Source organism: Anopheles arabiensis, chromosome 2 (assembly GCF_016920715.1).
Source record: "Anopheles arabiensis isolate DONGOLA chromosome 2, AaraD3, whole genome shotgun sequence".
NCBI lineage: Eukaryota > Metazoa > Arthropoda > Insecta > Diptera > Culicidae > Anopheles > Anopheles arabiensis.
In genome coordinates, this window is record NC_053517.1 from 30995957 (window position 1) to 31012470 (window position 16514).

The 16514-nt window shown below is 49.1% G+C and overlaps 2 protein-coding genes across 3 annotated transcripts; one reads left to right on the plus strand and one right to left on the minus strand.

Moving 5' to 3' along the window:
• Positions 1-2421: 2421 nt before the first annotated feature.
• Positions 2422-12911, minus strand: LOC120895464 (ATP-dependent RNA helicase bel). 2 transcript variants are annotated; one of them, XM_040298875.1, is made up of 4 exons: positions 12042-12229; positions 11042-11699; positions 4734-7104; positions 2422-4644 (listed from the first exon to the last, which is right to left on the minus strand). In XM_040298875.1, the coding sequence occupies exons 2-4, from the start codon at positions 11084-11086 to the stop codon at positions 4535-4537; spliced, it is 2526 nt and encodes an 841-aa protein (XP_040154809.1). In that variant the 5' UTR covers positions 11087-11699; positions 12042-12229; the 3' UTR covers positions 2422-4534. The 2 variants fall into 2 exon arrangements, with proteins under 2 accessions (XP_040154809.1, XP_040154821.1); XM_040298887.1 differs by lacking the exon at positions 12042-12229 and adding an exon at positions 12752-12911 and having other exon boundaries at positions 2423-4644.
• Positions 12912-12952: 41 nt separating this feature from the next.
• On the plus strand, positions 12953-14374 carry LOC120895468 (ribosome production factor 2 homolog). Its single transcript, XM_040298902.1, has 3 exons — positions 12953-13197; positions 13272-13487; positions 13562-14374. Exons 1-3 carry the CDS (start codon positions 13178-13180, stop codon positions 14325-14327), a joined length of 1002 nt encoding a protein of 333 aa, XP_040154836.1. The 5' UTR covers positions 12953-13177; the 3' UTR covers positions 14328-14374.
• The last annotated feature ends 2140 nt before the right edge of the window (positions 14375-16514 follow it).

A 16514-nucleotide genomic window follows, 5' to 3' on the forward strand; every position in this document is an offset into this window, starting at 1 on the left:
CAGGTGACAGCCTAGTCCGCCTACCGTTAGATCCGCCGCTGTTACGAGTGAAAGCAGCACTAACCAAATCTAGTAGGTCAGCCACGACAACAAAAAATGCGATGAGTAAAATGGTATTCCGTAGGCGGCCTACGACACCATGGGCCGGAATGAGCTATGGAGCATCATGCAGCGGTACCACTGCCCTGGGAAGTTGATCCGGCTGTTAGGGACCACCACCATGAACGGGGTGCAATGCAAGGTGAGAGTATCAAACTAGACGTCGGAACCGTTCGAATCTCACAGGGGTCTGAGCCAAGGGGACGGTCTACTTCTGTCTGCTCTTCAACATCGCCCTGGAAGGTGTCATTCGAAGCACAGGGCTAGACAACGACGGTCTCTCCAATTGCTTGGCTTCGCGGATGACATCGACATCATCGGCAGGACAACAGCGAAGGTGTGTGGTGAAGCGTACACCCGACTCAAACGCGAAGCAACAAGAATTGGATTGAGAATTAATGTGACGAAGACGAAGTATCTGCTTGCCGGAGACTCTGACCATCTGAAGCAGTGTATTTAGTTGACGGCGGCAATCTCGAGGTAGTAAATCTCGTGAAATCTGCTAACTCGTGACGGTCGTTACTTCGGACCACGACATCAGCAGCAAAATCCGGAGACTCATTGTGCATGGGATGCACGATTCTGGACTATGGACTTCACCGACTGCTCAGATCCAGAAGACTTCGAGCCCGCAAGAAATGTGAGATATATCGCACATTGATTCGCCCGATGGTTCTCTATGGACACGAGTCCTGGACCATCCGAGCGGCTGATGCAAATGTTGGAACTTCTTGTTCGTACGAAAGGAAAATGCAGACTGATTTATTTTCTATTTAAGTAAAGCCTACTACATTCCGTTCAAGCTAGCGGGGTTGCTATGATCACAACAGCGGCTGCGCGACTAGAGTCCATCCAACGGAAGGCAACGCGCTTCGCCCTCCGTGATTGGCCGCGTCGTCTCGACTACAGAACTAGGTGTTTGCTGCTTGGAATCCCGCCTCTCGCCGAACGTGTTGAGCACACCAGACTAGCATTTATCACGGGAATCTTAAACGGAACCATCGACTGTCCCGAGCTGCTTTCAAGGATTCACCTCTATGTTCCTGCCAGAATACTCCGTCGCCGACCAATGCAGTGGCAGTCGCTGAAACCCGAACAACATTTGGCTCTCGCAACCCCCTTCTTTGTATGTGCCGTCTATTGAATTCAGCTGACGATATTTATGAGCCTGGAATGACGATAACGGAACTGACTTCACTTTTAAGTGTTCGGAATGCGTTCAACAATAACAATATATAAATGTTCTGTTCGTTATCTAATGTAATGTATTGTAAACAAATTTTGACTCGAGAGGGCTTCATAGTCCATCGATTAATAAACTAAACTAAACTAAACGCTCTGGGCGTGTTTGAGCGACGCGTCTTCCGGACAATCTTTGGCGGTGTGATCGAGCATGGAGCGTGGAGGAGAAGGATGAACCACGAGCTTGCTGAGCTGTATGGCGAACCGAGCATCCTGACGGTGGCGAAGGCTGGGGTATAGCATGATGATACCGGACTCATGCTGCGCCAAAAAGGTGTTCGACAGCGATCCCCGGTTTGGCATAAAACGCAGGGGAGCACAGCGAACTCGATGGCTGGACCAGGTCAAGATGGGATGGGAGGCTGTAGCTAGCGACCGAGCAAGCTGAAGAATGATTGTTGACCGTGCCATGCCACATCGACGTGCTCTATCGTGAGCAGACCAACCAAAGAAAGAGAAAGAGGGGGGGGGGGGGGGGGTGAGAGAAATAAAGAGAAAATGATCTCCCATCAACCTTGGTAGCTGATGAGCCACCCTGTAACACGCTTGAACCATTGTACGCCTAAAACTATGCAATACCATGAAACAAATGCACGCTATTAGAAGTACCGCGTGAAAGTCTATGGCACGATCAACATACTAAGAGCTACAGCAACAATTGCTCACCAATCATCTAATTTCTTTCACTAAAACTTACATCTTTCAATATCTATGGACACCATGACGAGATTCTTTATCTTCACATTTTAGTGCCACCGATTGCCGATTGCGGCTCACGCAACAAAGAGCTCCCGACGGAACCCGACTGTTGGAGTAGTGAAAACGGCAATCGACACTCCCGGAGGCACATGCACACACACACATTCGTTACATTTTTATTAGCCAAGATCAGACCTTTCACACACGTCTCACAGCGCCAATTAATGTTACTCTTCTGGCTCTGCCGTCCAGTTTCACACTTCCTCCCCGGTGGTAATCTAGGGTTTAGAGGCGGCTTCTTCCTTGATCCTTTTCCAAACTCCATTTGCGCTTGTTGTGTTGATCCTCGACACGTTGTCATCCTTATTTTCTTCCAGTTTAGTTGTTGTTGTTTATTATGTTTATTAATCATGCTCGTGTGTAGTATTATGTGTGTTGGTGTATGCCTAGATCGTGGTACGCGCATTGATGCTACTCCTCTATTTGTTGCCCACTACAGCGTTTTATAATACTTCGTGGACGGGTGTGTCCCCAGTTCTTCTATGCTATCGTGAGCGTTGCACATTATGCTGCTCCTTTAGATGCGATTGCATCATGAGATGCCCTTCCTTTCTTAGACATTGTTTCTTCCATCCGGCGTTCGACACGCCAAGAGTATCGAGCACTTGCGCTACACCAAGGGCTTGTGTCCACACTGTGGCTTATTTGTTTAATCGCTAACCATTCCCTATGTAGCCTGTTCCGAAGTGTGCCGAATTTCCTTTCCCATTTTACCTATAATATGCATGGCGCCCATTCACACTCTCCCCGTACGGGCATGTATGAACTGGTTTTGCACAACAATATGAACGGCGATCCCCGGGGCTTTAAGTGCAGCGCGCGCTCGCGTTCGGATGATCTCAGAGATCGGTTGTAACTGGTGGCGCGGCTTTTTGCAGCGGAAGAAAGCACGCTTTTAGCTGGGCTTTCACCGCATCAAAACGCGCCAGTACATATAGTTTACGGTTCCTAATAGTCTCTGATTCTCTCAAGCAGTAGTTGTTGATCGATCACCATCGCCGATCGCCACCACACCCCTCTTACAGCATGTCCCCTCGTATGCTGCGCCAAATTAACGACAAGGACATGAAGGAATGATGATTTTTACCTCATGTGTGGCAAGTGTTTAACGGTGTGAAAGCGGAGTGCGAGCTAGAGTAGCAGGCAGAGTTGGCTAACCACCAAAAACGTTTCCTCCTACTTTCTCGCTTTCAGTTTTCGTTGGCATTTCGCTTTTACTAAAAGTATATGTCTATTGTTTGCAACTCTGAGACGTCTTTTGGTGGGGGGGAGGGGGAGCGCAGCCAGTGTTAAACTGTTAGCTGACGGATCAGAGTGTTTGCCACATCCCGCCATCCCGAGATGGGAAAGGGAATGTTTGCCGATAGAACACAAATGGCAATGCGCTGTTTTTCTTCCAATGTAAATGAGAAGAAATGATCTGTTTCTCCTTTGCTGCACAAGTGCTGCGATCGCCGTTCTTTCGTACCATTCGAATATCAATCGTCCGTTAGCGTTGTTTTTTTTTGTGTATGTGTGTCTACTTATAATTGAAAGGTGTATTAATAAGTGTAAAACATAAAATGTTCGGGAAGTTCAATAATTGGCTTCACTGCCAAGTTTTTTTTTCTTCATATTTCAGTTGTTGACGGGGTGATTTCCTTTTTTTTTTGTTGTCCTGCAATAACTTTCTGCAGTAGAGTAGAGTGAGTTTTACACGTGTTTCGTTTTTAGATTCATCCATTAACTTTCCATGGTTTGCGCGCGCAGATGTGCATTAGTGTATCAGCTTTGTTCTGATCTGAGAGAGAACTAAACTTCTGTTGTACATGACACTCTCTCTTCTCTCTTCTCTCCATTTTGTACGCTAAATAGATGTTCACTATCTATCTTTTTGCTCTCTCTTCAAGAAGCTCTCGCATACATTTGCACACATCCTGTACTCTTCGTATCGAATGATGTTTGTCTTACTATCTCTACCTCCTTTTTTCCTGTTGTTTTTTCCTTTTTTGCTTCCTTGATTCACACACGCGCGTACTCTTCGCGCTTGTATCTCATATCTGATCCTGATTAACGGTGTTTTTGCTTTCAATGAGACTCTCGCATATCATGGTGTTCTTTTTTTTGTTGCTGACTTAACGTCTGCGCTGCGCTTTTGCAAACATTTTCTCTCCTTTGTTCCTAACCCTTGTTTTCTCTTCTCTACAGACGATTTGTTTGCCGATTAGTTATACTTTTGCAAGTGTAATTTATTTGTGTTTTTTTTCGTAGCTGTTGTTGCATAATGCGTGTGAGAGTGTTTTTTTATTAACTTAGAGCAAGTATGTTTTTGTTATATTGTTGTTGTTGTTGTTGTTGCTATCTTGATGCAACTATCTTTTGCACCCGACACTAATAATGCGGTGCAAAATAGCCGGCCTGCAGCGCTTTACCGGATGCTGCGCTGTGGGTGGCCTCAGTAACCATCGCCCCACCAGTCGACGCCGTTGCCGCCATCGTTGTTGCTGTAGCTTCCTCCATAGCTACCACCGCCAACACCATTGCGTCCGTAGCCGTCGTCACGTTCTACGAAAAAGAGAAAACACACATCGTTCATATAAAACACATTCACAGCAGGAGGGGCGCGAGAAGCGAACAATCTCCCGTTTACTTACCGCCATATCCACCGCCACCGCCACCACCGCCGCCATAACCACCGCGGGAACCACCACCACCACCACCACCGCCACCGCCCATTGGACGATGATCGCGCGAGCCACCGCCCGAGCGGCCACTGTTCTGCTGACGGTAATCTCGTGAGCCGAAGGTCGAGCCACCACCGCCGCGCGGTACACGGCCGCGGCGATTGCCCCCGAAACTGCGGCTGTTGGTCATCTCCTCCAGGAAGCCGGGAATTTCCTGCCCCGTCTCGGCCAGCAGGCGCACCAGCCCGTTCGCCACGTTGCGATTCTTCTCGTTAAAGAAGGAGGTGGCGGTACCGAGGTTGCCCATACGGCCGGTACGACCGATGCGGTGCACGTACTCCTCCACCTCGGCCGGCAGATCGAAGTTGATCACCTGCTTCACGTTCGGAATGTCCAGCCCGCGGGCGGCCACGGCCGTCGCGACCAGGATCGGGCAGCGGCCGCAGCGGAACAGGCGCAGCGCCTCCTCGCGCTCCGCCTGCGTACGATCGCCGTGGATGCTCGTGACCGGGAAGTTGTGGTTGTACAGGAACTCCTCCAGCGAGTCGGCCGCCTTCTTCGTCTCGACGAAGATCAGCGTCAGACAGTTCTCGTCGTCCCCGTCGTTCAGCTTGGTGATGTTCGACAGCAGATCGAGCAGATGCGAGCGCTTGATGTTTTCCTCCACCCAGAAGATCGTCTGCGTAATGTTGACCGAGGTCGAGCCGACGCGCCCGACCGCCAGGAAGATGTAGCGGTACAGGAAGTCGCTCGCCAGCTCCTGGATCGCCTTCGGGAAGGTGGCGGAGAACATGAGCGTCTGCCGTTCGCCCGTCACCGGCATGCGGCTCTCCTCGACGATGCGCCGGATCTGCGGCTCGAAGCCCATGTCCAGCATGCGGTCGGCTTCGTCCAGCACCAGGAAGCGGATGTTGTCCAGCCCGACCTTGCCGCGCCCGATCATGTCCTCCAGCCGACCGGGCGTCGCCACGATCAGGTGGCAGCCGCGCTCGAGATCGCGCATCTGGTCCTGCGTGTTGTTGCCGCCGTACAGTACGGCCGGGCGCATGCGCGACCGGTAGCAGAACTTCTTCGACTCCTCGAAGATCTGCGTCGCCAGCTCGCGGGTCGGCGCCAGCACCAGCCCGAGCGGGTACTGCTTGCGCCGGTTCATCGGCCGGTTCGGGGGCGGCGCGGCCGCCCCGTGCTTGTACATCTGGTTCAGGATCGGCACCAGGAAGGCGGCCGTCTTGCCCGAGCCCGTCTGCGCGCACGCCATCAGATCCCGCCCGGACAGGATGATCGGGATCGCGTACTTCTGCACCGGCGTCGGTTTGTCGTAGCGTGCCAGCTTTATGTTGTTATCGATAATCTCTGTCAGCTCAATGTCGTCGAAGGTATTGATGTGGCCGGGCACGTCGTCGCCCGTCGCCTCCACGGGAATATCTTCGTACTTGCTGAAATTGATACCGGTGTTGCCGTGTTTGAACAGCTCCGCCTCCAGACGCTCGTCCCGCTCGGTGAGCACTGTGTAGTCGATCTGGCCGCGTCCGGATCCACCGCCACCGCCGCCGTATCCTCCGCCTCCGGCGCCGCCACCGCGGCCGTCGCGCCGATCGGAACCACTCGGCCAGCGTCCGCCACCGCCGTTCGATCCACGATCGTAGAACGATCTGCCACCGGCGGCTGCGGCGCCGGCCCCTTCACCGGGACCGGTTCCGCCGCCGCTGCCGACGCTGCCCGGTCCGGGCGGGCCCATTGCCGCTCCCGGCTCCGGCCAGCGATCATTCTGAGGCGGCCCGTCCATGGGTCGATCACGGCCAACGGCTGGCGGTCCGCCACCCGGACCACCACGAGCGCCACCGTACGACCCCCAGTTGTTGTCCCGCCGATCGCCTCCGAAACCTTCAGAATTCTGATAGCCCCCGCCGTCCCCGCCGCGCTGGAAGCCACCGCCATTGTTGTAGCCCCGGTCGCCACCGCCGCGGCCATAGTTGCCGTAGTCGCCGCCGCGCCGATCGTTCTGATAGCGGCCGCCACCGCCGCCTCCGCTACGCCTGTTAAAGTCGCCTCCGCGATAGTCACGATCGCCGTAGCGCCCGAAGTCGCCGCCGCCACGATTCCGGTTCGAATCGCCGTATCCACCCCGTCTGCCACCTCCGCCACCGATACCGCCGCCGCTTACAGGACCAACGCCGGCACCGGTATCAGCAGGTTGAAAGTCGCCACCGCTATCAGCACATTCTCGCAATTGCGGTGGTACGTACCGCCCGGCCGGATGCTTAGGATTTCCGGATTCTGGGTTGCTGCCACCGCCGCCGCCAAGTTGCTGCTGCTTCTGCTGCAAGTCCAGACCAGCAAACTGCATTTGGTGGGAGGAAAAAGAGCGAACGAAGATAGTGTTTATTAGTTTGCATTTCGGAGAGAAAGATATGAGGAGATAAAACTGTAACAATTTCGCAGAATATTGTGCCCTAATACCCCTAATATTGGGCAAAAAGAGTGACCCACTAACTAAATTATCCAACATTTCTTTGATAAGGTTTGCTTCTTTTCGCCTATTGTTCATATTAGCTCTTTTAGGTTCATTTAATGTGAGCTGTTTAGACACAAATAATTTAAAAATAGTCAAATAACTATAAAACGTTAAGCTCAATATATGTACAAACCAATGCTTTATAGAGTCTTCGTATTTCGGTGTAGCATACAGAGTTTTCCAGGAGTTCTTATAGCTGTGGGACACTTTATTGTCTCTTTCTTGCGTGAAATGAACTTAATGCAATGGGAATTGGACTCTATAGCACCTTTGTTGGACAAATCCAATACGAAATTCTACCGAACGTGTCCAAATAAAGGTGCCATAGAGTTCAATTTCCATCACATTAAGTTCACTTCACATAAAAAAAGAGTCAAGGAAGTGTCGCACAACTATGAGAACCCCTGGAAACCCCTGTAAATCCAAACCAACGCCACCGTAACATGCACTAAAGTGCCGACGCCCGACACGGCGGTACGCCTGCGAGGCCAATAATCGAGCTGCGTTCTCTTCTCCCCCACCACCACCACCCCCATTTACTCCTCTTCTTATTGCGATCAATGGGAGTAGATTTTGCAAAGGTTCGACATGTTCGGTTTGGTAGGGGTCCAGGTCCATCGTATTGTGTGCGCAGCAAAGCACGATCGAGAAGAAGCGAAACATAACAAGCGCGGCTTCAAATGCGCAATGAAATGGAATAAAAGAAAGGAGAGAAGGAAGGGAAAAATGGCCAACAAAGAATAGTAGAAGAGGCAAACCGCGAAAATCTGTATGATATGTGTGTGTGCGTGTGTTTGTTGCGGCAGACAGCGGCGTCCATTGTCCGTTTGTTCGTTCGCGTACCAACCAACCAATGGGCATAAAAGTAACGCGGCAAAACGAGGTCATTAAACTTGACGGTGGAAGAAAAAAACGCTACGCAAGCAGAGACGGACACACTCAAATCATCATGGACGTCGTCTTTTTCGTGCCTACTTGGATACAGACGGCCGAGAGTTCCGCGCAGCGCGTCTTAGTTAAATGCGCGTGTTGATATTCACGTACCCTCCTCTTGTAAAGCTTAAAATGCTATTTGTGAGGCGTAGTAGCACGTGAGACACATTTGTGACGTAGCGAAAGCGTTTATCTGACGCAATATATCTCATTTCTCGAGGTGATTAGCGTATTTGTTCATTGCCAAAAAAAAAACCATATTACAAACCGTTAGTTCAACAAATGTTAAAATGTATCTATGTCCAACTAATAATCTAATACAACATGTACCAAAACTACTCGATCGGTGCTGTTCCATGTGGATTAATCCATACACGTCGGAGAAACGATGTCAAGCGAACGGGGCTAACACTGAGTATCAGTATCAAAGTCGACTTTAACACAACACCCTATATATTCCAACGCTCATTTCCGCAACGTGACCAGACGATGCACGCGCGCGCACATACACTTTTACACATGGAAGGGACACCACGACACGCAAACGATTATCACGATCCTTTACCGTGTCATTGATCGAACACCATCCCACCCTGCTGCTGCCGCCTGCCCGTGTATGTGCTTTTCTGCTTGCGCGTGCACATCTCATATAAAGCAACAATAACAATAAAAAGCTGGCTTTGACCTAGAACTGCGCTTGAGAATTTAGTCCGCGCTAAGCGTACAAGCATATGCATACAATACACTCACACACTAACCCTGCACCACCATTAGAAAGATGTGTGAAACGAGCTCTAATGGTGGTTAGTTGGGATTTCGAAGTGGGCACCGTTACACGAGATAAGAGCCGCAGGCACACCACGGGAGAACAGGATGGAGAAATTGTTGCACCCGAGAGCAATGAATGGGGGGATCATAATTTTCATGAAAACATGCTTCCATAATTTGCAAAATTATTATTTCAAATTGGGAGTCTGCTACATCACACCCCCTCCTTTCGGTCTGTGCTGCAAACTGCGTCAACTGCAAAATATGCGTTTTAGAGCTCAAATGACCCAACGGAGATTACTTCGCAGTTGCTGCGCCGTGCGACGACATTACCACCTTTTTCTTGAACCAAATGGTCGTGTATCGATGGGAACGAACAGTAAGCGACGGATTGTGCTGAATCATAACGAATCGCAATTGGCGTTGGTAAGGTGTTTGCTAGTTCTTGCTAGTTTCAGTTTTCTATTCCAATATAAACACGACTAATGTAACATTTTATTATTAGAAGAGACGCATTATACTTTAATTCCCTACCCCTGCCTCTAATGCACTCGAATAATTGAGCTTTTCTCATATGAAATCACTAGCTAGCATCAGCTCTAGTAAGAAGATAAGGATGTAAGGGAGTGAAAGAGAGAGAAACTTTAAAGAGAGAGTGAGAACATGCGACACACGCACGGCAACAGCACAACAGCGTCGTCATCTTTTCAAACATCGTGGAGTGCTAACACGACACCTTCGATACCGGGGGGAGAGAACAGGGTGACTCGCGAAGCGAAGACACAGGTAAAGTGAATCACGGTACACCGCCGCGCGTGACTAATCAAGCCGCCGTGGGTCTGTGAACGTCAAAGAGAAGGAAATACAAAAAAAAAACACGCTACGGAAATGCGTAAGAGAAAGACAGAGGAGCTGCTATTCACAGGAAAAGAAAAAAAACCCGAATGGGGAAAAGAAGCCAATTGCGAAATGGGAGAGCATTGCACGCGCTTTATGCTCGTGAAAGCTGCGTTACGAAGTTGCTACACAAGCATAAAACCACTACCTTGATGTGCGCACCACACTTGGTGTACGTAGAGGGACAGTCGTACCATCGACTGTGTGTGTGTGTGTGTGTACCAGCCACTACGAACAGTATTATGTGTCTGTGCACACTCACTAGCCCAAAGGGAACCCCGCCGTTGTGGCGATATGAACTGAAGCCAACTCGTTTGCTCATCTTCGCAAAAGTGTAGCACCAATTGGTTTCCAATGTTATACACGTTCTCTATGTGCGGTAATGCTTATTTGCTGCACCATAATACCTCCTGTGTGCTGTCATATGCAGTTGCGCTACGACGGGAAGACTTACGTGCAGCGAAGAACGTACGCACGTACGCCATTTTAACTGCGACTGGCCTAAGGTTGGGTATGGAATTACATAAAGGAAGAGTTAGATGATAGCCGGGGCGGCTATCGATTTCCGATTGCGCAATGCAAGCAAAAATTGCCTACTTTTTCTAGTTCTAGTTCTAGTAGGATGTCATTTCACGAACACTTTGCGGGGTATCTGAATAATCACAAGGCACAATCATACGGTGGTAACCATGCCACCCCCGGTTCGGTTGCCTAGAGGTCGGTAGGAGGTGAGAAAAACGGCATCTTTTCTCTCTCACACTTACTGTGGCACATCCAGACGGACTCTTTCGTGCCCTAAACCCACCTTCAGCACACCCTAACCTAACAAAGGCGCACACACACACACTCGCACAGCACATCGCCGTCGTCGCGACACCGCACGCCAGCCCAAGCGTCTGGATGTGTGGGTAGGTCATAGCTTGGAAGGAACAAAAAAAAAAATCATGACGGTGCGCATAAAATGCACGCGACAATGAAACCATCCTTGACACGGAACGCACTCAAATCTCGTTGTCCTTTCAGTCCCTTTCCCCTCACGTTCGTCCTCACGCACGCACCGATCCACCAAATGACTTTGAGCAATATAATTCCACCCCCCAGAACCCCGTCATCACCCGTAAAGCCCACCCCACCCCTCTCTTCGCATGATGATGGTTGTACGTACCTGCTGTTCTAGACCTGTACCATTTTGGTTAATAGCATTACTCATATTACAGTGAGCGTTCGTATGGTTTTGTTGTCTTCCTTCCACCGTAGGATTTGGGACGAAAGTTACGATGAGAAAAGTGTTCTTTTTTAGCGGGGGTGAAGCGGTACCGTTTTACCGAAACAGTTTTACCGAACGCCCTAGTTTCCTATACACACACACACTTACGGCGATGCACACCTTGGGAAGAGTAATTACGTACTGTTCTGTTTGATATCTCGCCACCAAATTCACTGCAATTTTATAGTTCAAAAATGTTCACAAACTGTTTTTTTTTAATCAAGCGTTGTCCTTTAAAGCTGTGCTTTTTCTCTAAGCACTGCACACAGCGTTTGCACAACACGCTGCCCCGACACTTTCCAAATACTGTGTGTTCTCACTTGTTTGAGATGAAGTGTGCGCACTCACTGGTACACAACACACGTATACACTCGAAGCGTCGTGTCACGGGTATCTTTGATTTCGAATGCACCACCAGACAGGGTCACACACACACATGCATACATACACGCGCGCGCACACACAGTTGAAAGGGGGAACAAACGGATGCTGCTACTGCTTCCGCTTCTTCTTCTTTAGATGTTCTGCTCCGACGAAGGAAGGGAAAAGCTTTCCGCTGAAATTAGAACAAAAGTAACAACCACAGTTCAGACAAAAGGCCAGACAAATTGTTCATTGTTTTAGAAAAAAGGTCCTCAACCGCTCTTTGTCACTCGACGGAGAGGGGGGTGGGAGGAGACTGAGGGTGGGGTGTTGAATGCTGCTGCTTGGGAAATTAACGCAACAGAGGAGAGCAGCGCGTCATGTACAATGTTCTTCTACGTATTGCACACTCCATTCATGGGAAAACGGGGTCATCATCCTCCAGCAGTTCACGGGACTTCTGTGTTCTAGAGCTTGTCGACCGCTTATCTATTTCACAACTTTTGGTAACACATTTTTTTTAAACTAAATATACCTTTCCAATAAACTCTTGTAACAAATGTGCAAGACAAAGAATGCTTTGTCCTGAGAAACTTCTCCTAAAACTGGCAAAAATCTCCGCAAAATAACGGTCAAACGCGGCGTACCGCTCTACTACGACTGCCGAAGCCTGAAAACCTATTCCGACTAATTCGCCCCGTCTGCTTCTTCTTCCTTTTTTTTCATTCGATGCCGTTGTTCCGCGAGCAGGCCAGACGTTGCTTCTTTTGTTCAAGCCCTACCAACACACCTACATACATACATACACACACGCACGCACGCGAGAGCACATTCATACTTGAAACGTGATCTCGCTTCTACACACACCGGCTTGCTCCTTTACCGGTGTGTGTGTATGTGAGCGTGAGACAGGCGGTGCATGTGGTGTGAGTGAAAAGACACGCCGCGTCGTGGCGGTAGCGGAAGAACCGATAGAAAAAGAAGACCGATTATGCCTACACCTAACGCACAACTACACGCGCAGCACGGACGCCGGCAGCGAGAGTGAGACCGCAGCACAGGGCCGTGTGATTCAGCTGGGGAGAGTTTGTCGAGCGGCTTGACAAAGAGGCGAGCGGGAGAGGAAACGAACGGTCAGGGCTAACTGCCGTGAAACAGCACCGACACCACCACCACCACCACTGCTTCTTCCTTTCACTGCGAAAACCGCACCGCAAGGTACGCTTTTCGTACACCAATTATTACCCTTTCCGCCCACGGTCAGTCTCTGCAAACACACCAAAACCGTAGCCAAAACGTTGGCGAGCACGAAGAATACACTTCCGCTGAGGGTTTGCACAATTTAGCGTAAGTTTTCGCTCATACAAAACGGACACGACGTTACCGACGTTCTTTTCCACAGATCGGAGTTTTCTCCAAAGGGCGTCCAAGTTGGCAACAGTGTTGGGTGAGCGTTCTGCGACCGTGCCCCGTACTGTGCGACCGGGCGAAAAAGGCGACGCTTTTTCGCCGCAACCGCGTTTGACAGTTTGTTGTTTACTGCCGACATGTGTTTTGTGGACCTGTAAAATTGGAAGAGCAGGCACGGGTGAAACAGATTCGATACAAAAGTTGGTGGATTTAATCGTGTTTTTTTGTGTGTTTGAGTGGAACAATTGAAGCGAAGGGATCATGGCATCTTTACGTGTAAAGTAAGCATTAAGAATGTGCGAGGGGTCGCTTCGCGTTCACGGGAAATGCTAATGTTGTTTTCGCCATCGTCTAGGAAACCGACCACCCGCAAGGGTAAAAAAGCGTTGGAGGAACGGGAACCAAAAACGATCGAAAATCTGAAGAAAACACTCATCATGGAAGGCCGCAAGTGTTCGAACGAAATACGACAAGCGCTGAAGGATTTGAACCTGTTCAAGAAGCCCAACTCGCGCATGATGAGACGAAACAACGACGTTACCCCGTTCGAGGATGCTACACCACTGGAGCAGTAGGTTTTGTTGCATTGCATTTCAGTGTGTTGGTTGTGATAGAAATTAACGTTTGAATGCGTTCGTTTTGCAGCCTGGCAAAGACAAACGACTGCCATCTGTTTCTGTTCGGCTCGACGTCGAAAAAGCGACCGAACAATCTGATCATGGGCCGCATCTACGAGGAGCAGGTACTGGACATGATCGAGTTCGGCATCGACCACTACACGGCGCTGGAAAAGTTCAAGACGGAAAAAATCTCCCAGTTCACCAAGCCCGTGATCGTGTTCAACGGCTACAAGTGGAAGCTGACGGAGGAGCTGCGCCGCATCAAGAATCTGCTGCTGGACATGTTCCGGATCGATCAGATCGAATCGATCCGTCTGCAGGGCATCGAGCATGTGCTGAGCTTCACGCTAACGGACGATCTGACCATTCTGGTGCGCTCGTATCGCATACAGCTGAAGAAGAGCGGCCAGCGGACGCCGCGGATCGAGCTGACCGAAATGGGCCCGTCGCTCGATCTGTCCATCCGCCGGACCAAGATCGCATCGGACAGCCTGTACAAGACGGCGATGAGACAGCCGGCCATTTTGAGGGTAACCAAGAGGAAGAACGTGACGCGCGACGAGCTGGGCAACGTGCACGGCAGGGTGCATGTTGGCAAGCAGGACATCAACGCACTGCAGACCAGAAAGATGAAGGGTTTGAGAAAGACGGCCGAGGAGAAACGGACGGAGCGGGCAAATAAGAAGAGTCGGCTTTCGGCCAGTGCGGACGCTTCGATGGACGAGGGTGCGGATGGGGACTCGAGCGGGGAGGCGAATGATGGAATGGATGCGGACAGTGGCGAAGAATGAATGGGTTTATTGATTGCAAATAAATGATTCCGTTTGTATTCCACTAATCTATTGCTTTATTTATACAAAAGTACTGGGGAGTTTATTGGGATGTCTGTGAGCATCACATTTCCGCTAAATTTTGTGTTCCATCTGCTGTTGTTGCTGCTCTCTGTTTTGTGGCTAAATTAATAGTTAGTTTATAACAAGAGTTACTTTTTAAATATAAAAGTGTTTTAAACACCGAGAAATATAAAATATTGTCATTTTTCATAGAAATGACGATCTCAGGGAGGAAATAAAGCAACCAGCTTATTCAAATCGGTATCAAATCAAATTCAATGTTCGGTACTACAATATGCGAAGCGTTACGGTTACCGATAGTAACGGTTCGTGTAACACTATAAGTTTTACGCTGAAAGCTCATTGGCAAGCTTGCAAAGCTCAACACGTATGTTCCAATGAACAGCAAATGTTGTAAAAGCAATTTTTTGTAATAATTACATATGGAGGTGGTAGGCTGCCATACAAAGGTATATTATTTTATTCAGGAGGGACGGCATTGCCGTAATGATTAAAGTATAAACAATATTAGGAACCAAAATATTAATAAAATAGTGCTTGTACATGGACTTACTGGTTTCGGTGGAAGGAGGATTCACTTAACTGTTGAATGCTCGGTAGTGATAAGGATTGATAACTCATTGATCATAGATATGGCACGTTAACATGTTGACAAAAAAAAAAATCAATTACTACCTTTGACAGGAAAAACTATTCCATATATTATAACAATATAAAAAAAAATTTTCGACCAACATTAACATCAACAAGAAGTCAATGCACTATTATAAAAAGAGCATCATTTTTATCATCGATCGCAAAACGATCGACGGCTGTAAACCGGTTGTGGCTGCGGCTCTGCTCAATGAAATCAGCTGATCCGAGTAATTGCCCGGTAATTGATCAGTGCGCGTGGCAAAAAAAAAAACCGTAAACAATTTGTGACCATAAGTTCAACCGCCCGTAACGAGCCCACCGAACGGGTGGCGCCTGCTCGAAAACCGGTTTGTGCGTCGGCAGCCTAAGTGCGGCGTAATGGCAGTACGACAAGTACCGTACTCATTGACAGAGACGTTTTTTTTGCTATTTATTTTGGTAATTCGCCGCAGGTAGATACTACGCGAGACAGTGTGGCTAGACGTGGTTTGCCACCGAGGTGGGTCGTTTTTTTTCGATGCACGTTGGATGGCGAACGTTACGGAGCTATCCGTAAGGGGAGCATTTTCATTCATACCCGAGTCGAAGAAGGTGTGCGATCAGAAACAAATGCTCGTGGGAATGCTGGGCATGTATTTTCTATTCTTGATGGTCATCGCCGTACACAATGCAATGGCGCTTCTGTTCTGCCAAATTTCACCTTCAAATTTGGGACAGACTTTTTACCCTGAAAAGCTAAGTTATTCGCTGCAGTGACCTTTACGGGAAAGGAAGTCATCAAGCATGCATTAATGTGCAGGTTTTGGAGATGCCTTAAAGACCGTTACGAATTGGATTGTGCGACGCTACTCTTTGATGATCTTCCTCAGTTGTAGATAACAAACGGAAGAACATCATCCACCAGCTGAATGTGTGTTCCAATCAATAGGTTTTACCTTGCACAAACCTTTACGAGCAGACCTTTATATTTATCTAATAACATGAAATTCTTCGAAGGTCACACCAGTTCGTAAATTGAGGCGGAAATAATCGCTTCTCTCTTTCCAACTCATACTAACAGTGAGCTTTGGTTTGGCTGTTAACAGTAAAACCTATTTTATTTGTGATATGTTGATCGCCACTTGATCTTCGTACTAGTGACGCACCGCTGACCGTGTGTTGTTGCTGTGCCCAATCTAGCAGTCGCCGCTTTTCGCCTGCGTGTCTTTGCTGGCGTAAGGTAGCTGGAGCGCTTTTGCGCAACACTCGTCGCCGTTCCATCTCGCTCGTTCCTTTCGTTCAGGGGGGGAGGTTTTAGCTTTAGGGCGCAACCCGGGTGATTACGTTACATTCGGAGGAGACATTCGAATTCCGCGCGGACCGACCGGGTGGCTGCTGCGTACGGCCGAACCGACGCGAACGAAAACGAGTCTTTTGTCTTTCCGTGTCATTGCTGTCGGGCTGCTGCTGCGACGGTATAAATTCATCATTTTGGGGGGTTTTAGCTTT